The sequence below is a fragment of the Oncorhynchus clarkii genome, chromosome 13, assembly GCF_045791955.1.
Source record: "Oncorhynchus clarkii lewisi isolate Uvic-CL-2024 chromosome 13, UVic_Ocla_1.0, whole genome shotgun sequence".
NCBI classification, from domain to species: Eukaryota; Metazoa; Chordata; class Actinopteri; order Salmoniformes; family Salmonidae; genus Oncorhynchus; species Oncorhynchus clarkii.
Genome location: NC_092159.1, coordinates 48,814,275 through 48,841,805, shown reverse-complemented (window position 1 = coordinate 48,841,805; position 27,531 = coordinate 48,814,275). Strand labels below are relative to the sequence as shown.

The following is a 27,531-nucleotide window of genomic DNA, read 5'->3' as shown; positions in this document are numbered from 1 at the left end:
CAAAGTGTTGTGGAACCCAACAGAGGTGGCCAATCTGGACAAAGTGTTGTGGAACCCAACAGAGGTGGCCAATCTGGACAAATTGTTGTGGAACCCAACAGAGGTGGCCAATCTGGACAAAGTGTTGTGGAACCCAACAGAGGTGGCCAATCTGGACAAAGTGTTGTGGAACCCAACAGAGGTGGCCAATCTGGACAAAGTGTTGTGGAACCCAACAGAGGTGGCCAATCTGGACAAAGTGTTGTGGAACCCAACAGAGGTGGCCAATCTGGACAAAGTGTTGTGGAACCCAACAGAGGTGGCCAATCTGGACAAAGTGTTGTGGAACCCAACAGAGGTGGCCAATCTGGACAAAGTGTTGTGGAACCCAACAGAGGTGGCCAATCTGGACAAAGTGTTGTGGAACCCAACAGAGGTGGCCAATCTGGACAAAGTGTTGTGGAACCCAACAGAGGTGGCCAATCTGGACAAAGTGTTGTGGAACCCAACAGAGGTGGCCAATCTGGACAAAGCGCTACACAGTGAAGCAGCAAGTAGCAAGGAGCGAGTGTGTTTCTTTACAACTCTACGGAGGGTAAACAGTGTTGTGTGTGTGATTGAATGCTTCAGCAGCACACCTGCTCTACTTGGAGTGCTTGTGTCTCCGGCCCTCATCTCCCATTCAAAAGCTCCTCCTCAGTGGAACTGGAGCATATGGTCCAGAAAGAAGCCCTCCTTCCTTTGTGCCACTGTTTACAGAAGGGCTGTATATCTAACCAGTCCCTGGGAAGCTGTTCCTTCCTTCCCCTCTCTTCCTCTCTCTTCCTCTCTTTTCCTCTCTCTTCCTCTCTTTTCCCCTCGCTTCCCCTCTCTTCCTCTCACTTCCTCTCTCTTCCTCTCTTTTCCCCTCGTTTCCCCTCTCTTCCTCTCGCTTCCTCTCTCTTCCTCTCTTTTCCCCTCGCTTCCCCTCGCTTCCTCTCGCTTCCCCTCTCTTCCTCTCGCTTCCCCTCTCTTCCTCTCTTTTCCCCTCTCTTCCTCTCTTTTCCCCTCTCTTCCTCTCTCTTCCCCTCTCTTCCTCTCTTTTCCCCTCTCTTCCTCTCTTTTCCCCTCTCTTCCTCTCTCTTCCCCTCTCTTCCTCTCTTTTCCCCTCTCTTCCTCTCTCTTCCTCTCTCTTCCCCTCTCTTCCTCTCTCTTCCTCTCTCCCCACACCTCTCCTCCTGACATCTATCTCTGCTCAGTTTTAATGGTTGCAGTGATATATATACGTTATACTGTACATAATCTGACACATGAATATGGCCAAGTTGGGAGTCCTGTTGGGCAGCCATCTTTTAATGAACACCCTTCATTTACCCAAAACAGCCTCAGTAGGAGGGAAATTCCATGCTAACAGAATTATGCTGAGACTACAGTTTTTCACTTTAAAATGTATGTCAAACAAAAACACTTTATTGCAAAGTTTAACAAACTGTACAACTCTAATCACAATGACTACTTTGAACAAATTACACAGTTAAAACAAACTTTGGTAACAGAATTACGATAAAATCTCCCTCAGTTTTATTCTGTTACCAAACTTTGTATATACACAGTTCTACCTGTAAATGTGTTTTTGTGAAATTTTCTGTGGAAATTGTTAAAAGTAGTCCTTGTGCATAGAGTGCTATGGTTTGTTAAACTTTGAAATCAATGTTTTTTGTTTGGTATATATTTGAAAGTGAAACATCTGAGTCTCAGCGTAATTCCGTTACCATGGAATTGCTCAGGATCTGGCTATTTGAGTGACTTATTGGCAGTAAACAGGGTAGATTTTCTACATGGTTCCTCTTTGTAAGATGTGTCTTTCTCAGTGGGATAAAAGAACAATACAATCATAATTGTGAGTAGCAGAGATAAACCAGCCCTTCCATATTTATGTAAAGTAGATGGATTATGTGGGATGTTTCTGAGGCGGTGTGATGTGGTGAGTTCCTCTGTAGCTCCATTCACAATTGATGTATTTCCTCATTGGTGCGGAGATGGAAGGTGAGGGAGCATCTTTACTCAGGAGATCCACCTGTTTCCTGATGAAACCAGATGGTTCTCACATTTACAGGCATTTTAGGAGATGTCACGCTCATCTACATAAAGCATGGTCTCTGCATCCACCAACTAACATAATGCTCTGGAAGGTGGTAGAGATGGAGAGTTCTGGAAGTAGCATTTTTCGCTAAGATGTTTTTATACTTTTTGGGCTCAATTTCCTTTTTGAGAGGCAGAAATACTTGCAGTAGCCCAGGTTTAGCCAAATGAAGAGTACATACATTGTAAACACCCACTTCCAAAGTGGTCCGTCTAGTTACTGGATCTTAGTATCTTACCAAGCAGGTTTCCATCTCCAGCTGTGCCAGTGTTTCCCTGTACATTTAGACTTATTAACAAAGAGAATGATACTGGGAAACCTTAACATTCATATAATTATATCCCATCATTGATCATTGCCTTTCAGCCCCTTGTCTAGCACATTCCCTGACATACTCTGTGTAATAGGACGCTAAGAAGCTAATGCCCTGGCCTTATGGCTTCACATGTATATTTAACATAACTCTGATGAATTAGTGAATGGGCATTAGTGATGGGTGCACATGTACCCAGGGAGCTCAAAGTCCCATGTGAGGGCACGTGTAGGTACAGTATGGCTAAAGATCTGTACGTACTTGTGTTTGTTAATAGGTGAATGTGAATAATATGATGATTTGTGTAAGCTTAGCTTACCTAAATGGACTTTTGGTTGTGTATTTGTGAAAGTGTTTATATGGGTTTGTGTCGTTATGTTTATTTTTGTTTGTGAGAGACAGAGAGTGTGTGTGTGCATGTGTGAGTGTGTGTGTGTGAGAATGTGTGTGAGTGTTCCATGGTCCTGGCAGTCTGGGGGCTCTGTGATCCATCCTCCCCTGCACCAGGGTTAAAGCCACACACTCAGGGCACACTGGCTGCAGGAGGGAGAGAGCACGGGTGGGCGGCTCATTAGATCGCACTCCCCGTGGAGTGTGAAGGAGAAAAACACCCATTAGCAAAACAAACGACGTGCCCATCGCTCACAGAAACACCAGAGATTGTTTACTGAGAGCTGGGTGAATGAAGCTGCTGGCACCTACTGTACTGCCTGCTGGGGTCTTGCTTTCAGACCACTACAGGGTCATGGATCAGAGGTTCCAGGGATTCTGTGTGCGTGTGCGTGCGCGTGTGTGTTTGTGCGTGCGTGCAGTGGAGCCTGGCCCTGAGTTTGAGCCAAGCAGTGAGCTGGTCTGGTCCTTCCTGTGGAGGCGGTGCCTCCTGGGTAATTAGTCAATCTGAGACTGAGCCGTCAGGCTGACCTCTGAACCCTAACTGCCTCCTCTTCTTCCTTCTTCCTTCTCTTCCTTTCTGACCCATGTCAGCTGACATCTCCACACCATTACTCTCCAATCTAAAGATCAAGTGACATTTTTGACCCTCAATGTAGTATCCCAGCTAATTTGCCAGGCTTCATCATTACAATTGATCTCGTGGTCATTGGTTTGAATGGGGGGATGCACAGTATGGCTAATGGTTTGTTATTTCAGTGGTATTCTCATATGGTGAAGAGAGAAGTTCACATGAAAACAGTCTTTGTTCCAGCTGAGCTTTGAGACTGAGGTCAGAGAGGAAGACCCCCATCCAGGTCCCGTTTAGCTCTGTTTCCTTGTTTGTTCTCCTCATACAGTGAATGATATTATATCTCCAGTGGAACTAGCAGGCTACTTCTCCTTCCACACGGAGCCCGGCAGTAACATGACCAGCTTGTGAGCCGAGTGGTGGCAGGAGTTTTCTGAAGCGGGATAATTAGCTGCCGACTGTCAGATGATTAGCCGGGCTGCATCTAATTTTGGTCACAACCTCTGACGATAATGGTCAAATGAAATCAATGGCGTGCAGAAATGTGTGGGATTTGCTAAGCAGCATGTGCTCAATTGGCTAATTCATATCAGCCTGTCCCCTTTAATGCGAACAGGTTAGCGGCTCGGTGCTAAATGGTTAAAAGGAATTCGCTCTTGAGCATGACCTCGTCTAACTCAAAATGGTCACCTGTTTTAACTCTTTCATTGAGTGCGAATACAAATAATATTTATATTCACACTCAATGAAAATGTTAAAACAGGTGACCATTATTTCCTTGCCAAGTATCTCAGGTCCACTTTAGTGCAGGTGCTGTATCAAACCTGTTCAAATATGTTATCCATTTCCAGCACCGAGGTGTTGCCTGAAGAAATAGATAATAATGAGGTCAATCATGTTTTCAACATTATTATACAGGAATGTACTGAAAAAGGTAGCTTGAATAGTTGAGCATTCTGTCAGTCCCACAAAGACATCCTTACTGCCTGAGAATGCCATTGAGTTGAGCATTCTGTCAGTCCCACATAGACATCCTTACTGCCTGAGAATATGCCATTGAGTTGAGCATTCTGTCAGCCCCACAAAGACATCCTTACTGCCTGAGAATGCCATTGAGTTGAGCATTCTGTCAGTCCCACATAGACATCCTTACTGCCTGAGAATGCCATTGAGTTGAGCATTCTGTCAGTCCCACATAGACATCCTTACTGCCTGAGAATGCCATTGAGTTGAGCATTCTGTCAGTCCCACGAATACATCCTTACTGCCTGAGAATGCCATTGAGTTGAGCATTCTGTCAGTCCCACATAGACATCCTTACTGCCTGAGAATGCCATTGAGTTGAGCATTCTGTCAGTCCCACATAGACATCCTTACTGCCTGAGAATGCCATTGAGTTGAGCATTCTGTCAGTCCCACGAATACATCCTTACTGCCTGAGAATGCCATTGAGTTGAGCATTCTGTCAGTCCCACATAGACATCCTTACTGCCTGAGAATGCCATTGAGTTGAGCATTCTGTCAGTCCCACATAGACATCCTTACTGCCTGAGAATGCCATTGAGTTGAGCATTCTGTCAGTCCCACGAAGACATCTTTACTGCCTGAGAATGCCATTGAGTTGAGTAGCAACAGTAATGAGCAGTTGTGACTGGAGAAATACCACCTTTCAATCCCCAAATGACAGTCACCGTTCCCTGGCAGGGATTTGGCTTAATGCAGAGTTTTAAAGACATTCAGTGGGACCTGAGGATTGGAGGTGTATATTATATTGATGCACCTCCTTGTGATGACAGCCGTATGTGACAGTAAATCCTTGATACTTATGCATAATTTCCCTTTCCCTGACTGCCTGGCCACTGAGAGAGAGTCTACAACAGAGATACAACCATTTCTGTTGGGCTTCACTCACTGAGATGGGTATAGCTCACTGTTCTTTACAGTGGTTAGTGTGGTTAGTTCCCCATGTGTCTGGGTGCAAGACAACAAAGGTAGACTTTGCTACTGTCATGTTGATTTGATTGCAATCAGCCCACAAAATGGAAATGTTTGGATGTCACCTGAGTTGTGGTTCTTGGCTGTTGGTTGAGGCACCTTGAGTGAGATGATGATGCAGTGTGTTTGGCCAAACTGGATGGAACCGGATCTGGCTCATCCAAATTCATGTCAACTTGGAGGGTGCCCAAAGGGCCTCATTTGGTGGACATTCTTTCCTGTGGGTTTCATGGTGTTCTCTGTGTGTGTGTGTATGTGTGTGTTTGGGGAAGGGATGGTGTGAGTGTTTTTATATATGTGCGCAGGGTTGCATAGGTTACTTTCTAAATGTAATTCGTTACAGTTACTAGTTACCTGTCCGAAATGATATTCAGTAAGGTAACTTTTGGATTACCCAAACTCAGTAACTTAATCTGATTACTTTCTCCTTAAGAGGCATTAGAAGAAGACAAAAATATATGTTACCAATTGAACCTCATCTATTGCAGGATAAATCCATGTTCAAGTTTACATAGCTGGCCATATATGGATGTTATATTTTACTTGATGGGTTGGTTATATAGGCTTCTTCAAACCCATCATTTTCTACTCTACTTCATATAATAATATGATTCAATTATGTATTAACATTAAAAACCAAATGTTATACCCCTTGATCTTAAAGAATAGGACTTGGAAATATGGAAGTATAGATTAACCAAATTGTTTTACCTGAGCATAACCCCAAAACTAAGGATTTATTAGCCAGCCCTACTATATATATATATTGTTGTTTCTGATTTTGTTGTCATGGAGGACTGATTGGGCTCATTGATTCGAGTTAAAATATAAATGGTGAGCTCATGGAATGGCATGCTTTGAGCACTACTGAATAGTGCTATTTACATGTGTAAAATTAATGCCATATGCTGCATTTGCTATAGGCCTATTGTTAAACGTTTTGTTGGTGACACTTTGGTATCTTGATAATCCACAGAAACAATAACAAAATGGTCGCCCGCCTCTGTTTTGGTAAAAAGCTGAGGGATGGGCCTGGATAAATGTAACCACTCTCAGATTAATAGACAGAATTATGGATGTAAGGACTGACCGTCCATGATATCAACATTATTGTTTTAACCGTGTTATGAGGCTATACAGTGTTTGTTTACATTTATAATGTTTTCAAACATTGGCGAAAACAAGCTTATATTTTGGGTTGTCATGGAGTGTGACAGTTGAACTAAGCTCATGAGGCATTTACAAGTTATTTTATTCAACAATCAATTGATATATAGTATATATAAGAAAAAAATGACAGTCCATCATTACTTTAAGACATGAAGGTCAGTCAATGCGGAAAATTTCAAGAACTTTTAAAGTGTCTTCAAGTGCAGTCGCAAAAACCATCAAGAGCTATGATGAAACTGGCTCTCATGAGGACCGCCACAGGAAAGGAAGACCCAGAGTTACCTCTGCTGCAGAAGATACATTCATTAGAGTTAACTGCACCTCAGATTGCAGTCCAAATAAATGCTTCACAAAGTTCAAGTAACAGACACATCTCAACATCAACTGTTCAGTGGAGACTGCGTGAATCAGGCATTCACGGTCGAATTGCTGCAAAGAAACCATTACTAAAGGACACCAATAAGAAGAAGAGACTTGCTTGGGCCAAGAAACACGAGCAATGGACATTAGACCGGTGGAAATCCGTATTTTGGTCTGAAGAGTCCAGATTTGAGATTTTTGGTTCCAATCGCCATGTCTTTGTAAGACGCAGAGTGGGTGAACGGATAATCTCTACATGTGTGGTTCCCACCGTGAAGCATGGAGGAGGAGGTGTGATTGTGTGGGGGTGCTTTGCTGGTGACACTGTCTGTGATTTATTTAGAATTCAAGGCACACTTAACCAGCATGGCTACCTTGGCATTGTGCAGCATTACACCATCCTATCTGGTTTGCGCTTAGTGGGACTATAATTTGTTTTTCAACAGGAAAATGACCCAGAACACACCTCCTGGCTGTGTAAGGGCTATTTGACCAAGAAGGAGTGTGATGGTGCTGCATCAGATGACCTGGCCTCCACAATCACCCGACCTCAACCCAATTGAGCTGGTTTGGGATTAGTTGGACCGCAAGTTGCAAGAGCGCATTTTTCACTGGCTGTCCGCTGGATTTAAAAACAATGATTGATAGGCAGCTTAAACTTCTTGAATTCAATCATTATTTGGTTCAAATACACATTTTGATTTGTGAACAGCCATCCACAACAACCACAATCCGTAGATAACAATAATAAGTGATATCCCTATTGCCATAGACTACACCACTGCTGTCATCCTTACCTCCAAGTGTTTATTCAAATTAGACAATCTTTGGATGCTGACAGCAGTCGTACCATTGGAAGACATAGCTTGGACTGTAGCCTACAAAAGCCTATTCCTGCTCTTTATCCATCAAACACATTTGGTGTGGCATCATAGTGGTCTCTGACTTGCAGGCAGACTCGCTCAGGTGAAACAAACTTAAACTTGCACTTTTTTCAATGCTGATTTCAATTTCATTGAGAAAACAGAGAAGTGTCAAAGATTTTTTTTCAGAAACCTCCTTTCTGAATTTAAAAGTAATCCTCAAAGTAATCTGGTAACGGACTACAGTTACCATTTTTTTTTGTAATCCCTTACATGTTGAATTACAGCTGTGATCTGAGTGGGCCAGGATGATATCCTTTGACGAGAGGGACTGCTGTATATCTGTACAGTGTGTCCCCCAGGTCTCACATCCCTTTGCCCATCTATTTGTACATGTAATCCGTTACTCCCCAACCCTGTATATGTGTCTATGTGTGCATGTGTGATGCATGCATGTGGTGTGTGTGCGTACGTAAATGCGAGTTTTTGTTTCTCTCTACATCTTTTGCTGGGGAACGTTGTGCGACATTAGTTTTCAGCCAACATCACAGGGGTCATGTGATCTACGCCCTGCTCTCTCCCAGCAGTACCTCTCCCAGCTACCCCCTTCTCCTTCCCCTGCCCCCACTCCCCTCTCTCCATTTTGTGGGCTGCTGCAGGGCTTTAACTAGAAGCAAGGGGAACAAATATAAATAAATGGGCAAAGTTGTGGGACGTGAGACCTGGGGGACACACTGTACAGCAGTCCCTCTCGTCAAAGGATATCATCCTGACCCTCTCAGATCACAGCTGTAATTCAATTGGGGATAGACAAGAGCAGGATTTCCTTGATGCTTTTTTTCCTTTTCCTATAAACGGGCTGTCTGCCTGTCAGCATTGATAAGGCAAGCTCATGCACGCTGCGGCTAACTCTCCCCAACACGGCAGCCATACTCCGTAGCGCTACACCATTGAGTAGCTTCTCCATGATTTACTGTATGCCTGACTGCCCATCCCCACCTTTTCATTGGTGCCCCTCTGGAGGACTGGGCTGCCTGTCTCTCATTCTGTCTCTATTATGTTTTTTTTTCTGTTGGACTATCTGACTATTGTCCATCTGATATGTCTGTGTGTCTACAGCTATCTGTCTAATCTGTGGAGATGGTTGATGGAATAGGAGCTGATAGGGGAGTGGCTACTGTTCTCTCTCTGTTTCTCCCTTCTCTCCCTCGCTGTACTCTGTCTCAATCTCTGTTTGACTGGAGCCATCCACGGTCAAGGGCCTCTGATGCTTGGTCAGTCTGGTTTTGTGAGGCCGTAGACTACATCACTGCCCAGGCATACTCCAATGTGGTGGGCAGTGGGAACCATTCATATCTCAGGTTGTATAACAAGGAACCTACAGTATATGGATGTACTGGTTGACAGGTTTCATAGACCATAGCCTCACATGCACCTTACTTCATTTTGAAGATTGGCTCTTGGGAGCTTCATTTGTAAGATCATACTCTTGACATTTTGACAGTATTCACATTGCTTGTCAAAATACTTACTGCCTGTAGGAAACAGCATTATATCACACATAGTTGTTTAAAAAAATTACTATACGTTACTATCCGTGCTTCTACACCTGCATTGCTTGCTGTTTGGGGTTTTAGGCTCGGTTTCTGTACAGCACTTTGAGATATCAGCTGATGTACGAAGGGCTATATAAAATACATTTGATTTGATTTGATTTACCTATTGAAAAAATGTGTATGAATTATCAAGGGATGTAGGCTTACTGGCATTCAATTTCATTCCTCTTCCACTGGTTTCCGTTGCAATAGGCTCGTAACTCCACGTGACTAAAGAAGAAAAAAAGAAACTGTGTCACTTGTCTCCATTGGCAGGATGAAGAGAAGGGGAGAAAAGGTGTGGTTGGGGACGGGGAGGAGAGGCTGGAGATAGAGTAGGAGCGAGAGAGTGAAAGAGAGAGGGAGTAAGCGAGAGGAGAGAGAGAGTGAGAGAATGATGGAATGCATCAGCATGGTGAGGTAGCTAATGCTTCATAAGATTGGCAGTAAAGTGTGCCTTTGGATGGCGGGCTGACTTTAGTGTGTGCATTACTGAGCTGCATAAATCTGGGTGCCCCCGCTTTGCCTGCCTTCCTGGGTTTGCCTTTAATTACCTGAGCTAGCCTGCCTGCGCACCGCTCCTAGCTAGCGCTCAGCTCTGATCACCACCAGGCAGCACTTCCCTAATGGGGCTGCCTCGCTCGGGCATCACTCTCACTCACTCTGGCCAGCTGGCAGGATGGCCTGGGGGGGAAGCCTGGCCTTCTATTATGACTGGAAGTCTCGATCGTAACTCACACCTGTAGGTCCCCATGTTATGTATGTGTGGCTCCCTCTCTATCCGTCTGAGTCTCCATAATAACTATGGTAATATGGAGTAGTACCCTGCTCCACGAGGGGGCAAATCGGGCTTAGCACCCTCAGTTCAAACCTGAGCCTCCTCAGTTTTAGTTTTGTTCCTATATAAAAATAGAAAAAAGTTAAAATGATTGAATGACAGGTTATCTTCAAATCTGTATCTCCACTGCTCTGTCAGCACAATGGGTGTGTGTAGGAGGCAGTGGCGGTCGGTGCCGTTTAAGATGGCCTTATTTCTATTACAGCATATTGGATGACTGTCATTCATACTCCAGTCACTCAGCTCAATATAACATCGATTTAGGCTACTACATGATACTAATATTTTCCTTGTACCCATCATGAGATTGCTGCAACCTAGCCTATGAATGAAAGTTTACAACGTTGGTGCACAGGTCGAGAGAATCAAGGTGTACAGTTTACATTCAGCAGCAAGCAGTTTAGCAGTTACACTGGCAGGCCCCAGTGGCAATACATTATATTGTCTTTCTCTCTCTTCTTTCTCTTTGAGTCAGCTACTCACCCCATTGTATGCACTGCAGTGCCAGCTAGGTGTAGCTTATGATTCCAGTTCTAGATTCATTCTCTGATCCTTTGATTTGGTGGACAACATGTCAGTTCATGCTGCAAGAGGGCGTCCTCTGGAAGTCCTCATAATTACTGTGTAAGTCTATGGAAGGGGGTGAGAACCATGAGCCTCGTAGGTTTTTTATTGAAGTCAATGTACCCAGAGGAGGACAGAAGCTAGCTGTTCTCCGACTACACCACAGTGCTATCCTACAGAGTGCTGCTGAGGCTAATGTAGACCTTCATTACATAACAGTGTGTTTTAATCAATTATTTTGTATTTACGTATCGGCCTCAAGGCCTTTGTCTGAACTCAAGGCCTTGAGGCCAATACGTAAAGCTTAATAAAGAGCAGTGATACTAGCAAGAACAGTGTGCAGGTTTCTGCTTTTTCTCATCTTTTAAACTGTTACCATACACCTGCAACAAAGATCGCTCAGATGTTTGAGTGCCTTTTGAATTTTGAATTAATTATTTGGTGACGTGAATATATTTTGTATAGTTTTGTCTGAAAAGGATAATGTTTTTAATCTTTCACTATTTAAAAAAAATAATAATTCACTGAGGAGGATGGTCCTCCCCTGCCTCCTCTGAGGAGCCTCCACTGGTAGGGGGGCTAAGGAAACCAATTGGGGTGCAGGTTTCCGTTAACCGGTATTTGCCAAAATTCTGCAGATTAAATAATTACAAAGACGATAAAAAAATATTTTAGCTGTCCAAATTGTCATGGTTGCCCTGCTTCTGAGGACAGAGAAAAAGTGAGAGGAGCATTGGCCTAGGCTACTGTTGATTGTGAAGATGGAGACCTTTTTTGTTGAAGTAAAATGAAAGTTAGAGAGTATGCCTCAAATCCCACAAGGCAGGGCTCCAGACTGCGACCATTTAGTCACATTTTTCAACCTTTTGACAGCTGGCTGTGGGAGTTAAAAAATGTATTGGTTTCATCAGTGTGGGCTGCACATTCATTCACCTTACTAAAAACGTCCTATTTTTTAGGAGGCTAAAACCATGATTTGGTCAAACAGTAATGTACATTATCCTCATGACTCCTGTAATGAAAGTGTCTGACTCCTGTACCTGCTTTTATGGGGCCTGCTGCTGTGTCAAGTGAGCCACTTGAAAAGTGTTCCGATTGTATACAATTTTAAAATCTAAATGTACCTTTAGATTAATACATGGCTACAATGAGTGGGTATTATCTTTAGAGTTAGTGAGCTAGCAAATGTTTCGAGTTTCCACTTACTCAGGTAGAGAATTAGCCCCCCAAAAAGGATATTAGAGCACATAAAGATGCAGGCAAATTTATATTGGGAAAAAAATATGTTTTTTTGTTGAGAGAATGCCAACAATGTGAAAAGCTGTCATCAAGGCAAAGGGTGGCTACTTTGAAAAATCTCAAATATACAATATATTTTGTTTTACACTTTTAAACTTTTTTTGTGTTATTTCATAGTTTTGATACCTTCACTATTATTCCACAATGTAGAACATTTTAAATAACTATGAAAAGCCCTTAAATGAGTAGGTGTGTCTAAACTTTTGACTGGCACTGTATATATTTTAATATGTATACAGTGGATGCCAAAGGTAGGCCTATGCATGCAATGGCCTAATGTATTTAGTGTTCAAATCTCCAAACTGTGAGGTCGACAATTATTGTTTTAGGAAAGGAAAACAAAAATATAAAGTTTTGCATATGCTACAGATCGAAACACAAGGAAGAGTGTTTTTGTAGTTAGTTACAGTGCCTTGCGAAAGTATTCGGCCCCCTTGAACTTTGCGACCTTTTGCCACATTTCAGGCTTCAAACATAAAGATATAAAACTGTATTTTTTTGTGAAGAATCAACAACAAGTGGGACACAATCATGAAGTGGAATGACATTTATTGGATATTTCAAACTTTTTTAACAAATCAAAAACTGAAAAATTGGGCGTGCAAAATTATTCAGCCCCTTTACTTTCAGTGCAGCAAACTCTCTCCAGAAGTTCAGTGAGGATCTCTGAATGATCCAATGTTGACCTAAATGACTAATGATGATAAATACAATCCACCTGTGTGTAATCAAGTCTCCGTATAAATTCACCTGCACTGTGATAGTCTCAGAGGTCCGTTAAAAGCGCAGAGAGCATCATGAAGAACAAGGAACACACCAGGCAGGTCCGAGATACTGTTGTGAAGAAGTTTAAAGCCGGATTTGGATACAAAAATATTTCCCAAGCTTTAAACATCCCAAGGAGCACTGTGCAAGCGATAATATTGAAATGGAAGGAGTATCAGACCACTGCAAATCTACCAAGACCTGGCCGTCCCTCTAAACTTTCAGCTCATACAAGGAGAAGACTGATCAGAGATGCAGCCAAGAGGCCCATGATCACTCTGGATGAACTGCAGAGATCTACAGCTGAGGTGGGAGACTCTGTCCATAGGACAACAATCAGTCGTATATTGCACAAATCTGGCCTTTATGGAAGAGTGGCAAGAAGAAAGCCATTTCTTAAAGATATCCATAAAAAGTGTCGTTCAAAGTTTGCCACAAGCCACCTGGGAGACACACCAAACATGTGGAAGAAGGTGCTCTGGTCAGATGAAACCAAAATTGAACTTTTTGGCAACAATGCAAAACGTTATGTTTGGCGTAAAAGCAACACAGCTGAACACACCATCCCCACTGTCAAACATGGTGGTGGCAGCATCATGGTTTGGGCCTGCTTTTCTTCAGCAGGGACAGGGAAGATGGTTAAAATTGATGGGAAGATGGATGGAGCCAAATACAGGACCATTCTGGAAGAAAACCTGATGCAGTCGGCAAAAGACCTGAGACTGGGACGGAGATTTGTCTTCCAACAAGACAATGATCCAAAACATAAAGCAAAATCTACAATGGAATGGTTCAAAAATAAACATATCCAGGTGTTAGAATGGCCAAGTCAAAGTCCAGACCTGAATCCAATCGAGAATCTGTGGAAAGAACTGAAAACTGCTGTTCACAAATGCTCTCCATCCAACCTCACTGAGCTCGAGCTGTTTTGCAAGGAGGAATGGGAAAAAAAATCAGTCTCTCGATGTGCAAAACTGATAGAGACATACCCCAAGCGACTTACAGCTGTAATCGCAGCAAAAGGTGGCGCTACAAAGTATTAACTTAATGGAGCTGAATAATTTTGCACGCCCAATTTTTCAGTTTTTGATTTGTTAAAAAAGTTTGAAATATCCAATAAATGTCGTTCCACTTCATGATTGTGTCCCACTTGTTGTTGATTCTTCACAAAAAAATACAGTTTTATATCTTTATGTTTGAAGCCTGAAATGTGGCAAAAGGTCGCAAAGTTCAAGGGGGCCAAATACTTTCGCAAGGCACTGTATAGGCTGTTTTTAAGGACATGTAAATGTGACTTCTGAAAAGGTAAGAATCAATCTAGCTGGTTGTTTTTTAATTAAAATCTTGTAGGGCGCTGTCCATGGTGCTGATAGAGCGTAGTGGAGATTCTCGCACCAACCTGTCATTTCAAAAGCATTTGAACGTCAATGTTTATTGTGGTATAGTGTGATAAAAGCAAAATTCTATATAATTCCATATAACAAGAGCCCAAATGACGTACCCAAAATATAGCTAAGTATCGGTATGTTTCATCATAGAAATACATTCTATTATTGTTTTCTTAGTAGCCTATTGGTCTTTGTGGTTGTAAATGGAACTGTACGTATTGGAAACGTTTTCGAATTTGTCATGTCTGCTCCCGCTCTTCCCCCCCCCTGGCGCTTGAGGGCGCCAGGCTGCCCTACATCACGCACTCCTTCCATCCATTACGCACACCTGCCTTCCCTCATCACGCTCTTCAGCGATATTGGACTCACCTGGACTCACTCATCACCTGTTATTACCACCCCTATATTTGTCAGTTCCCCAGCTCTGTTCCCCGCTTCTGCATTGATTGTCTTTTGTTTGTGTTACCTGTTTGCTGACGCTGTCTTGTTCCATGTCCATTATTTAGTAAATGTTTTACTCCCTGTACCTGCTTCGTCTCTCCAGCGTCATTCCATGTGACAGAATTTGATTCAAAAACGTGCATTGTGCCATATCACAACATGTTGCTGTACTCATGAGCTGCATGGTTTTCCATGTCTGAAGCGGGCCTATAGGCATATTTGTTTGGCAAGACAGTTGTGCATGTCTGCATCTCACAGTAATAGGCTGTAGGTATCACTTTCTGACCTTTATTTCCTTTGTTTTGTCTTTATTTAGTATGGTCAGGGCGTGAGTTGGGGTGGGCAGTCTATGTGTGTTTTTCTATTTTCTACACCCACCAACAAAGGACCAAGCAGCGTGGTAAAGGGCAGCAGCAGCAGCGGCAAAGAACGCAGGACTCCTGGACATGGGAGGAGATTCTGGACGGTAAAGGACCCTGGGCACAGCCAGGGGAATATCGCCGCCCCAAAGCAGAGCTGGAGGCAGCGAAGGCAGAGAGGCGCTGGTATGAGGAGGCAGCACGGCGGCGCGGCTGAAAGCCCGAAAGGCAGCCCCCAAAATCTCTTGGGGGAGGCACACGGGGAGTGTGGCGAAGCCAGGTAGGAGACCTGCGCCAACTTCCCGTGCTTACCGGAGAGAGAGAGGGACCGGGCAGGCACCGTGTTATGCGGTGGAGCGCACAGTTTCCCCAGTGTGTGTGCATAGCCCGGTGCGGTACAGCTCCGCGTATCGGTTGGGCTAGAGTGGGCATCAAGCCAGGTGCCATAAAGCCGGCTCTACGCATCTGGTCTCCAGTGCGTCTCCTCGGGCCGGCGTACATGGCACCAGCCTTACGCATGGTGTCCCCGGTTCGCCAGCACAGCCCAGTGCGGGCTATTCCACCTCGCGGCACTGGCCTGGCTACGGGGAGCATTCAACCAGGTAAGTTTGGGCAGACTCGTGATCAAGAGCTCCAGTGCGCCTGCACGGTCCGGTCAGTGCCCAGTGCCACCTCCACGCACCAGGTTGTCTCTCCGTTTTCTCCCTACAGGTGCTCCTGCCTGTCCAGCGCTGTCAGAGCCTTCCTCCTCTCCCGAGCCGCCAGAGTCTCCCGTCTGTCCTGAGCCGCCAGAGTCTCCCATCTGTCCTGAGCCACCAGAGTCTCCCATCTGTCCTGAGCCGCCAGAGTCTCCCGTATGTCCTGAGCCGCCAGAGTCTCCCGTCTGCCAGGAGCCGCCAGTCAGCCAGGAGCCGCCAGAGCCGCCAGTCAGCCAGGAGCCGCCAGTCAGCCAGGAGCCGCCAGAGCCGCCAGTCAGCCAGGAGCCGCCAGAGCCGCCAGTCAGCCAGGAGCCGCCAGAGCCGCCAGCCAGCCAGGAGCCGCCAGAGCCGCCAGCAAGCCAGGAGACGCCAGAGCCGTCAGCCAGCCAGGAGACGCCAGAGCCTTCAGCCAGCCAGGAGCCGCCAGAGCCGTCAGCCAGCCAAAAGCCGCCAGAGCCGTCAGCCAGCCAGGAGCCGCCAGAGCCGCCAGCCAGCCAGGAGCCGCCAGAGCCGTCAGTCAGCCAGGAGCCGCCAGAGCCGCCAGTCAGCCAGGAGCCGCCAGAGGCGTCAGTCAGCCTGGCGATGCCAGAATCGCCATTCACTCCGGAGCTGCCGGAGTCTCCCGCCTGTCCAGCGCTGCCGGAGTCTCCCGCCTGCCTGGCACTGCCGTAATGTCCTGTCCATTCGGGACCCATTTCTAGGGTCCCCAGTCCGAGGTCGGCGACGAGGGTCGTCGTGTTTAAGATGCCACGGAGGCGGACAATGAGGCGGAGAAAAACTGTGGTGAAGTGGGGTCCACATCCCGCGCAAGAGCCGCCACCGCGGACAGACGCCCACCCAGACCCTCCCCTATAGGTTCAGGTTTTGCTCCCGGAGTCCGCACCTTTGAGGGGGGGGGGGGGGGGGGTACTGTCATGTTCTGACCTTTATTTCCTTTGTTTTGTCTTTATTTAGTATGGTCAGGGCGTGAGTTGGGGTGGGCAGTCTATGTGTGTTTGGTTCTCAATCAGAGGCAGGTCTGGTATGGTTCTCATTCAGAGGCGTTAGTGTCGTTAGTTGTCTCTGATTGAGAATCATACTTAGGTAGCCTGGGTTTCACTTTTGAGTGGTGGGTGTTTGTTTCCGTGTGAGTGTTTGTTGCCACACGGTACTGTTTCGGTTTTGTTCGTTTCACGTTTATTGTTTTGCAGAGTTCAGTTTATGTCTTTAAATAAACGTTATGTACACTTACCACGCTGCGCATTGGTCCTCTGATCCTTCTCGCTACTCCTCCTCCTCAGAGGAGGAGGAATGCCGTTACAGTAGGCTGTTTTGGTTATCTGGATCTCCATTCACCTTTTCTTTACTGTGTTTGTTTACTGTTAATATAACTAGTCTAATTATAGATTGTGTCCTGCCTTTATCCATCTGATATTTAGTTTACTTGGTACCGCTGTTTTGTTCTGTTCCCACTTGTTCACATTCGCAATTTTGTCTGTGTTTTTGTTTGCATGCATGAATAACTAGGCTACTACTTTCAGCATTTAGTTTGCATTGTTTTGGTAAGACAGCTGTGTGTTACATATACACATTTGTAATAGATGAATTGCCCTATTATCTACCTTGCAGCCTATATTCATCACTAAAACGGCCTTGCTTTAGTGTGTAATGTCCTGTCCAGCAGAGATTGGCACGAAATCTGTAGCCTACTTGTCATGGCATTTTAACTTTATGTTTATTACGGTGTAGCATGATATAAGCAGAATTCAATATAATTGCAATGCAAGAACCCCCCAAAATTGTGCCCCCTCGCTGATTTCAACTGCCCCCTTGGTCACTTTATCATGGCGCCGGGTCTGAGTGGGTTGGAGAGGTGGGGAGGGGGAAGTAAGGGCTTGTATGGGGACTTTAGATCTATGTACAGTATATTATATTCAGTATGAGACTGTGTTTTGAAAGGTATAAATTCCTTTTAGATCAACAGTGGCGGGTTCCGATGGTTTACAGTATGTCACGTTCAAAGCAACAGCAACCAATGATCTGTAGCCATTAGCTTCCTGGTCTGTGGATTGTCCTTGGGGTTTTGCTGTCAGTGATTGACAGTCCATGACAGTTTCGCCAATTGTCATGTTCATGGTGCCTCTCCTTCTCTTTATAATGTGGAGTCTAACAATGTGCCAAGAAGTAAAATAGACACTAAAATACATCAGTGCAATCCCTTTGTTTCAGCCCGTAAGAAGCTGTCTCACGGCGCTTCGCATGAGCTCCTTGTGTCTCCACCGTCTTGAATGACTCACACTGACCTTGGAGATTATTGCTATACTAGACAGAAAAAATGCTATATGTTTGTCAAGAGCTGTCTGTCATCAATGAGCTTTTGTGTTGAGTATCGATCGCCTCCTCGGCAGGACACAGAGGTTGATGGATGCACAGCAAACAGACTCTGCATCGCCAGCAAGCAGCAGCAAGCCTCCCCTCCCTCCCTCCCCTCCCCAACCGGCCCAGCCAAGGGGTCTCATGATGGGATGTCAAGACAGGGCAACAGCCCCCCTCCTCCCCATCCCATACCCAGACCGTCCCTCCACCCTTTCCCCTGTTCCTGTTTATTCTGGAGCTCTCTCCATCTTCAATCTCCGTCCGTGGCATAGCTATAGCCAGGGCACCAAGCCGCGCAGCCGTTCATTAGCAAACATGGAGTGGATTACTGTAGGCTAGTGCCGCTCCTCCCGTGTCGATAACCCAGCCTGATTGCTTTGTAAACGGCAGAGTCGCTAACAAGAGTTCCACCACTGTATCTGCGGCACACATATAAAGATAACAATACAATTCCCCTATCAGTTGACCTGGTTTCTCTTCAGTTAGTAAGCTTCTGCCTCTGGAGTGCAATTGAGTGGGCCATGGTCTTTATAAAGCCGATACTAGACAACACGAATGTGGAACACGATGTGAGAGCCATCATCCCTGGTGATTCTTTTTTATTTTTCAGGAAGGAACGACTGCTGCGGCACTGTAGCAATCACAGTTTGTCTTCGGTACAAGTGAGAATGGCAATAATGCTAGTTTGGATGAATTTTCCCACAAAATAGGTGAAAATAGGATTTATTCTATCGTTATTAACAAAATAACCTATGCCAAAAATCTGAAAAATATCATTGGGCTTGCTTTGTTTTGTTCCTTGATCTGATTTGACCCTGTATGGCTCCCTCCCTCGCTGCACAACATGGATATGGTATGAGGTCAGGCTAATCGATCTGCTTTGATATTTTATAGACCCCCCACCTCCTCCTCCTCCACCTCCCCCACTGTGTGAGCTGCTGCTCGAGTATTTCCTCATTGCAGGATTACTGATGCTATCCACCTTTTTTTCCACAAGGGCTCTTAAACAGACCCTTGTCATCAGCCCCTGACCAAGGACATAAATATATCAAATAGGCTGTGTTTACACAGGTAACCCAATTCTGATCTTCTTTTCACTAATTGGTCTTTTGACTAATCAGATCAGATCTGAAATATATCTGATGTGAAAAGATCTGATGTGAATTCATTGAATTATTAATTGATGTGAAAAATACATGCATTTGTTTCCATAGCCATCATTCTGTCATTTATCCATGAATTAATACAGCATCTGGGTGAAGAATACATCTGGCATAATATTCACCACAGCTCAAGTAATTCAAACAGCCCTACTGGGCATTTCACCCAGATACTGGATCCAAAATGATAAAACAATGTCAGCGTTTGCAGACTCAATAACACTTAGAGGGATATAGGAAAACAAGTGTGCCATACATGGCAGAAAAGTCTGGCAGATTACAGGAGATTTTCTGGCCCTTGGGACTTCTCACTCAACTGATGTTGACAAAGCAGAGCCGATGTAGGTTGAGTGGTAAAAAATCTATTGGAAAGAGAAAGCATTCAAGTATGCAGGCCTGTATATGATAGCATTTGATATGTGCTCTTTGTGGGGGTTTTCTCGCTCCCCGTGCCAAGGGTTGTGTAGCCATAAATTATTCAACAGTCAAATCCAAAAATCTACTAAATAAAATAATTTGTTTCCCCAAACTGTACTTCACAAAAAGGTTGTTTATAACGATGGTAAACCACGTCTCTCAGTGCTGCTAGCAATCAATAGTCTGATGCAATCCTAAAGGCCCTTCATCATAACTCCATTCTACTGAGTGGACCAGTCCACCTTAACACAGGCTACAGTGGAGACATAGAGACGTATGTGCTGCATCTCCATCCACTGTTGTCTCTCCCAGTTCTCTCCCATTGCCAGGACCTCAAGAATTCTCCTGCAGTTTTGAATAAAACATTTTTAAAAAGCTCCCAAAAATGTGAATGCTTGTCAAATATTTCATGCTCTATAGTTTCAATTTAATAGCTAATTTATTTATTGATTAGTTTTATTGTTGGCTGCCAAGTCAATTCTTATCCTCAGATGACGAAGGGTGATGAAGATGAAGGTGATGACGTCAGTAATAGTTTTGAAGACTACTAAATCAATAACAGTTCCAGTGCTGATGACACTGATGTCATCCACCGTCAGAGACTCTCCTCCTCCTCCTCCTCCTCCTCCTCCTCCTCCTCCTCCTCCTCCTCCTCCTCCTCCCCAGATCTAGTGCTCTTCATCAGCTGTGTCTGGGTCTTTGTCTGTGTCTGGGTCTGGGTCTGTGTCTGGGTCTGTTTCTGGGTCTGTGTCTGGGTCTGTGGCCCAGGCTTGTTATTAGTGCTATGAATCCCTTCCTTCCTGCCTGCAGCCAGATATGGCTGGTGCTGGTGCTACAGCCTTATTCATCTCCATACTGGAAGTCAATAGGCCTCTGCTCTAATGGGGAATGATTAAAGAGTAGAGGAGCCAGTAGAACTTACTCAGCGAAAGTTCAGAAAGTGCAGCCAGTCCGTGACTGAACATGGCTCCATTCATAATGCACAAGGACAGGAGAAGGGAGAATTGGAGAGGATGTGAGAGGAGAGGCGAGGAGAGGAGGGGAGAAGGGGTGAGAGGAGGGGAAAGGAGAGGAGGAGAGGAGGGGAGAAGGGGTGAGAGGAGAGGAGAATTGGTGAGAGGGGAGGAGGGGAGAGTAGAGCGGAGGAGGGGAGGGCAGAGGAGGAGAGGGGAGAAGGGGTGAGAGGAGAGGAGAGAACTGTAGAGGACTGGAGAGGAGAGGATTGTAGAGGACGGGAGAGGAGAGGATTTTAGAGGACGGGTGAGGAGAGAAGAGAGTAGAGGACGGGAGAGGAGAGGATTGTAGAGGACGGGAGAGGAGAGGATTGTAGAGGACGGGAGAGGAGAGGAGAGAAGAGAGTAGAGGACGGGAGAGGAGAGGATTGTAGAGGACGGGAGAGGAGAGGAGAGAAGAGAGTAGAGGACGGGAGAGGAGAAAAGAGGAGGGGAGAGGAGAGTAGAGTAGAGGAGGGCGAGGAGGGGAGAGGACAGGAGAGGAGATTAGAGGAGGGGAGAGGACAGGAGAGGAGAGGAGATTAGAGGAGGGGAGAGCAAAGGGGAAGGAAAAGAAAAGGAGAGGAGATGGCTTTTTCTGTAGCTGGAGCTATCTGAGGAGAACACGCTACAACTGGAGCCTCCCTCCCTCTGCTGGCCCTACCACCTCAATGTGACACAATAACTACATTAGCTCTGATCAAAGTTCATAGGCGCTATGCAAGCTACAATATATGCTGCCTATATATCTGCCTTTATTCGGTTTTCTTTTTTATATGTTATGGTATTAAAATAATTGTTCACTTTGAATGTAATGACTCATCTATTAACAGGGCTGGTGTTATGAGAGGAGGGATACCTCAGGGACCTCGTTCTTTCTTCCTACCGCTGGGTTCCTGGAGGAGGGAGGGAGGGTGGCGGGAAGCCCGTGGTACAGTTTAGTACGTAGGTAGGTTTCACTGTTAGGATCAGACCAGATCAGCCCTACAACAGGAGCCGACGTGGCTAATTTACATATCTTTGAAGAAAATGGGACCTCTGTGTTGAGCAGCTAAAATGGCAGGCAGAAAGAGAGAAAGAGATATAAAGAGTCACACTGGCTGACTGACTGGCTGGCTGGCTATTCCAGCTGCACTGATTTACAAGGTCTATCATCAAACTCTATGTCTACCATAACGCCTCTGACTTTCATGGGCAGGTTTTTCTTTTCTCCCTGGTTAGCTGCATTTTGCATATGTGGCGGCATATGTTGCACTCTCAGGAAACATTTGTTATGATTTAAGAGGACCCTGCAGCAGTGTATACTGCACCTGTCACTATCTGATTATTTTATAGCCTGTGCATTGTTCTCTGGCATTTAATTAGTAATTACATGGTAGCAATTTGCATTTTGTAATACTTATTTTATGTGATTGACATGAAAAAAGGAAAACATATTTTGTTTAAAATTCTCCAATGCATTGCTTTTGATCTGAATCCAACTGTATTATTTTGGAGCAATTGTGTAGACAAGCCTATCTTATCTCAGCGTCAACCTATTTGAATGTAAACAGGGAAAGCACTTTGGAGCAGAAATCTTCTTTCTTATTAAGTACTATTATCATTCTTTGAACATGTCCAGAGCAATGCCATCATACGTCATTAACACGGGAGGACTGTTTTATTACTCCAACGGATTCCATCCAAGGTTCATTCCCCACATTTTTCTGCATCCATGGGCATAGCTCAGGAAGGACATAATCCGGAATGAGAAGGCTCTGTGGACTACAGTGCAAACAGGATAAAGCAATGACAAATTCTGGACCTGAGGACTCACGGAGAGCACGGGAAAAGGAGATTAAGAGGAACACCATTGTTTACCTCCTCCAAGGTGCAGGGTACTTTGTTGTTTATAAATGTTGCTAGCTCTTATTGGTTACCTTGCAGGCTTTTGGAATGAGGAAGGGGGATAAGACTTGAGGAAGGACTCAGGAGGGGGTTCGATAGAACTTTAATAATGCGTGGCAGGGGCTAAATGAGCCATTCTGCGCTACTCTAAGGCATCTCTGCCCCACCCATCCCCCCTCATGGTATCATGCCCTGAATTATTAAAAGTGTTGTTTGCCCTTATTGCATTGCAGCAATGTGCCTTGTCGCTAGAAACAAGGATCTCTGAGCTGCATCGCTCTGGAGCTCTGTGCTCCAGCTCCCCACCTTCATCTGCATTGTCAGGGGAGCACATGTGAGAGCAGTGGCCAGGGAAGGACACACACACACACACACACACACACACACACACACACACACACACACACACACACACACACACACTCATAAGCAGATAACCACTGCACATTTGATTCATTAAAATAAATCTCACCCAACACCTAAACTATTGCAAACACTTTTGACAATAATTGACAGATACATTTTATTTTATTTTTTACTTCATTCAATGCTTTGTATTGTGCTACAAATGACTACTACTACACTGCATGTACTGCTTATGGTTTGTAGTGAGCGGTACACATTTTTCTGGGATTTTTCTTTAGGTCCTCATTTGGTGTAAGTAAGCTACACATGGCTGATGCTGCTTGTAGTCTGACAGGAAAGTGTTGGGCTCCAAATCCCTCATCTTTCTGTGTGTGTGACTCTGAGATGAAAGGGGGAGTCACATACCGATCCAGAGGAGGATCACGCCAGGCACACTCAGTCGAAGTGACGGCATCACTCAGTTAATAAAACAACACCCACCACCCCATCACCATCACATCACCATCACATGTGCCTTGACCATTACGCTCTGTTAGAAGCTTCCTGTCAAATGCCCTGTTCTGATATGTAACAGAAACATATATAAAGATAGCGATGAAAAATGTCATTTATAGGTCTGGATAATAACATTGTGGAGACCGACACCAATGATGTAGGAAGGATACAGGCTGCTACCCAACCCAACCCCTCCCTGCCTGCCTCTCTCCACCCCCCCCCCCCCCCCACACACACACACACACACACCTCCTTCTCTACATTTTAATCACACAATTAATAATTAATCAGAGGTTGGCCTCGATAATGTTGAGTCTGCAGATAAGATAGAAGCACACAACTGCTGAGAGGACCTAACAGAAAAAAGACATGGGCACCAAACACAGAATATCAACTCTTTAACACAGACGGACCAATGACCACATGTCACCAGATTAAAGAATGAACACATGTTATTAAATGGAAGAAATGCTCCACGTGCTCTTTTTAAATAGTGGAACTATGAGTTGAAATCAAATGGGTTTTTTAGCACCTTGCTTTCTGGCTGCATTTCAGAGGCAGTTACAGAGATGAATGTGACATGAACTGCCTCGAGCCTTCCTCTGTTTATGAATCTGTAGCTAGAGGGATACTGTATTGATTGCTTGATTGCTTGATTTTCCCTACGCTTTAAATTCCTCTGTAGTGAAGTGGTGTCAGAACTGAGGAGAGAGCCAACACTCAGTCACAGGACCACAATGTCGTCTTCTTTCTTCTCAGAGAAGCATTACATCATCTTTCTGTACTCCAAAGGTATGACTGTAACATGTGTTGGAGACTGAGGCAGTTAAAGGTTGACTGTAGTAATAAGGGCTACTGTCAGTAACAGTAACCCTTTATCTCATGCTGCATAGTGAAGTGCTATGTACTTATTTCCAATATGTCCACCCCATCCCCAGCCCACTGTATTTAGGAAGAACATGACACTGTATCAGAGGATGATAGAAGCACTTGTGCTGCTACTCGCTAGGGAAGGTCCCTCTCTTAATTAGCAGTCGGAGCTCATTGACACTGCTCCCGGCCTGCAGTGTATCTCTCTCTCTCTCCCTCTCTCCCTATCTCTCTCTCTCTCTCTCTCTCTCTCTCTCTCTCTCACAGACACACACTTGCACACACGCTCTTGAAAAAGAATAGGTGAAAAAAATTGCGTGAACCCTGGATGGCAACAGCAAAGCAATCACAGCGTAGCAATGCCCCCCACGCCTGGCCCATTAATAACAGTAATACACACACCGCGCCCTAGCCACCTCCACCGCCAGCCGTCGAGAGCACCACTGACACTTTAATGGGCATTTTTTACTTTGGTTTTTAAATAATGCATGTGTTGCTTGTCAGCACTGCTTCCAGTTTCCCCCACTTTCCCTTTGCAGCATTCCTTTGTGCAGAAATTACAATGGAGACCTGCGTTCATCATACTTGGGGACGTGTAGTAGTGTGTGTGTAAATCATATGTTGTGGGGACCTTAGTGTTAGTGTGTGGGCTGGCTCCTCAGCTGCTGCAGGGGCCTAACTTAAGAGTGGTTCTCTCCTCTCCAGGCAGAAGCTCTTCATACACAGCAGCCGTGTCACTGTGGCCAGGGCTGGAGGCGGAGGGCTGAGGGCCGGGCTTACATGTCTCATACAGGGTTGCCAATGTTGTGGTCTGACTGTCCTCACATGGAGAGTGTGCTAATGGGGGTGGTAATGTGACTAAGGGGGGTGGAGGATGGAGGGAACGGGAGTTCGAGGGTCAAGGAGTTTGACTTCCTGTGTTGATGGAACAGGGACTAACCAGAGCTGTATGTAACATACAGTAAGAGGCACTGTCATGGGTGGCTTTGTACAGACTTTCTCTGACAGATCTCTCCTTCAGCACACCTCTGATCGTTACACACTGATGTTATCACTGTAAGCATCTCATTAGGCTAGCTGGAGGTTCCACCATCTGCAGTTGAAACACATGTACTTGTGCTATCGATTTCACAGCAGCTACATTTCCCTGTTCATCACAAACCTCTGAAATCAATATTCATAACAATCAATGTGGTGCTCTCTATTATATTTCTTATTTCTTTCTTTTATTTCAATTTCTGTGGCTGTGCAATGATTTCCTATGATTTAAATTTCCAATCCTGCTAATAAAGCCTAGTACATTGCTGGAGTGTAGTGTAGTCCATTTGAATGACTCTGTGTTTTCTCTCCTCTCTGTTTCTGTCCCTGTAGGAAACACGTTGTGTAAATCAGGAAGTATTGCTGTCTTCGGGAACGTGGTGTACAGCGGGCTGCTCAACGAGCACCTCTGGCATTTAGGAGTTCCCCTCTTCACGAGACTGGTAAGAGCAGCTCTGGCCCCTCACATCACACTTACTTCTCACACTTACCTCCATTTTGTACTGAGCGCCTCACGTGGCTCTGTGTGGCAGCGGAGAATTCAGGTGGATGAATCTCTGCCTGCAGTCTCTTGTGGCTGGGTTTGATGCCCCTACTGTTGACATCTTGTTATCTGAAGTTGTTATATGCTCCACGATATGAAAGTCCTGCACAGTAAGTTTTAAGTCAAGGAATCCCCACCACATCTAAGCCATTTGTTGTATTTCATTCTTTTGAAAGGCTTTGGTTCCTCTGAGCTGAAGCTAAGAAAGCCCCATGTGAGTACAAGTGAAGACGTCAACAAAGTCTTCTACATTCCTCTCTGGCCCTAGATACAGAGGTGAAGGCATATGTGGTTCTTCTTTTTCTCTGCCTTTCAGGTTCTTATAGAGAGAGATAGTCTAGTTTCCTTTGGGAAAAGAGCATAACCAGCTAAATAATTCATGAAATGTAGTTTCATGCAGACAGCCTAAATGAAAATTACAAGATTATAATTAAGGGCTTGAGAGTACAAGTTGATACTTGGGTTAAGAATGAATGATAAGTATTTACCCTTTCTGTCAAAAGGACATTTCATGTTGGTTTAGACTTGGGTATAATAGTACTTTGGAATCGGCTGATGTCAGTTGGCATACAGGGTTTCAGTAATGTCACACAGGGATAAGAAATGTTGACAAACTCAGGATGGGTAACTTGTTATATGTTATAAGTTAATTGATTTTTTTTTCAACGTTATTATGTATCTTTACAATTGGATAGATCTATCATGCTTCTGTCAGTTAAGAACCATGACTGTAAATGAATCGGCTTGTTTCTGTTACCAAAATGGCAGGAATCCAAAACTGTGGAAGTGAGGGATTCTAGAGCCATCCTCATGAGAGAACTATGAACCAAATATTGTGGCTCCAGGGCAAACACAATTGCTGGAGATCATTTTCTCTCCAAGTGTGTGTTTCCAACAGTTTGCTACACCATGTGTCCAATTGGCATCCTATAGTCTGTATGGGTGTGGTCCTATGTGGTCACCACAAGAAGTCAGCATGGTATGTAAAAGTTACAACAAGAAATTAGGGTACATAAAAAGGGTTGTTGTAGAAAAAAGGTTTACAGTATAGAAATACGTTTCCTGCAACTTTGCTGATAGGAATATCAAAATATGTCCAAAAAGTCAACTGAACGCACTCACAGACACAAAACACAAACACAACAATATAAACCAACACAAACACACCTAAACCTACACTTCCACCTACTCCTACACACACACACACACACACACACACACACACACACACACACACACACACACACACACACACACACACACACACACAGAGAGAGAGAGAGAGCACAGTAAATGATTCAGAGCATGGTGGCGTGTGCTGAGCTGAAGCCTTTGAAGGATGAGGACGTGACAAAGACATCAAACAGCCTACCTGTCAGAGAAGGTGGCTTTCACTTCCCTTTTAAAAGGGGTTTAATGCACTGAAAAGGTGTCTCTATTGTTCTTGGCCGATGGGGAGAAGGGGACAACACAACAGTTTCTCAGGGTCCACCAGTCACTGACAATAATACTGACGCTTCAGACTTTCAAGTATCACTAACCGGTCAGTATTTATCCTACAAAATCTACACAGTTTCAGAATTTCACGAAGTATACTTATTTTACATGTTTTACAATTGTAGTATTGTTGCATTTACAACACCAGAAACGATTTGGAAGGCTTGCTCTCCTTTTTCTCTCACTCACTCACTCACTCA

The 27,531-nt window shown here is 44.8% G+C and overlaps 1 protein-coding gene across 1 annotated transcript in view; it reads left to right on the top strand.

Moving 5' to 3' along the window:
• LOC139364955 (RNA binding protein fox-1 homolog 3-like) overlaps positions 1-27,531 on the top strand; it is a 409,389-nt gene that overhangs the window by 242,788 nt on the left and 139,070 nt on the right. Inside the window, exon 6 of the mRNA XM_071102230.1 lies at positions 25,624-25,733. Within this exon, the coding sequence (XP_070958331.1) occupies positions 25,624-25,733 (110 nt within the window). The remainder of the gene's footprint in view (positions 1-25,623; positions 25,734-27,531) is intronic.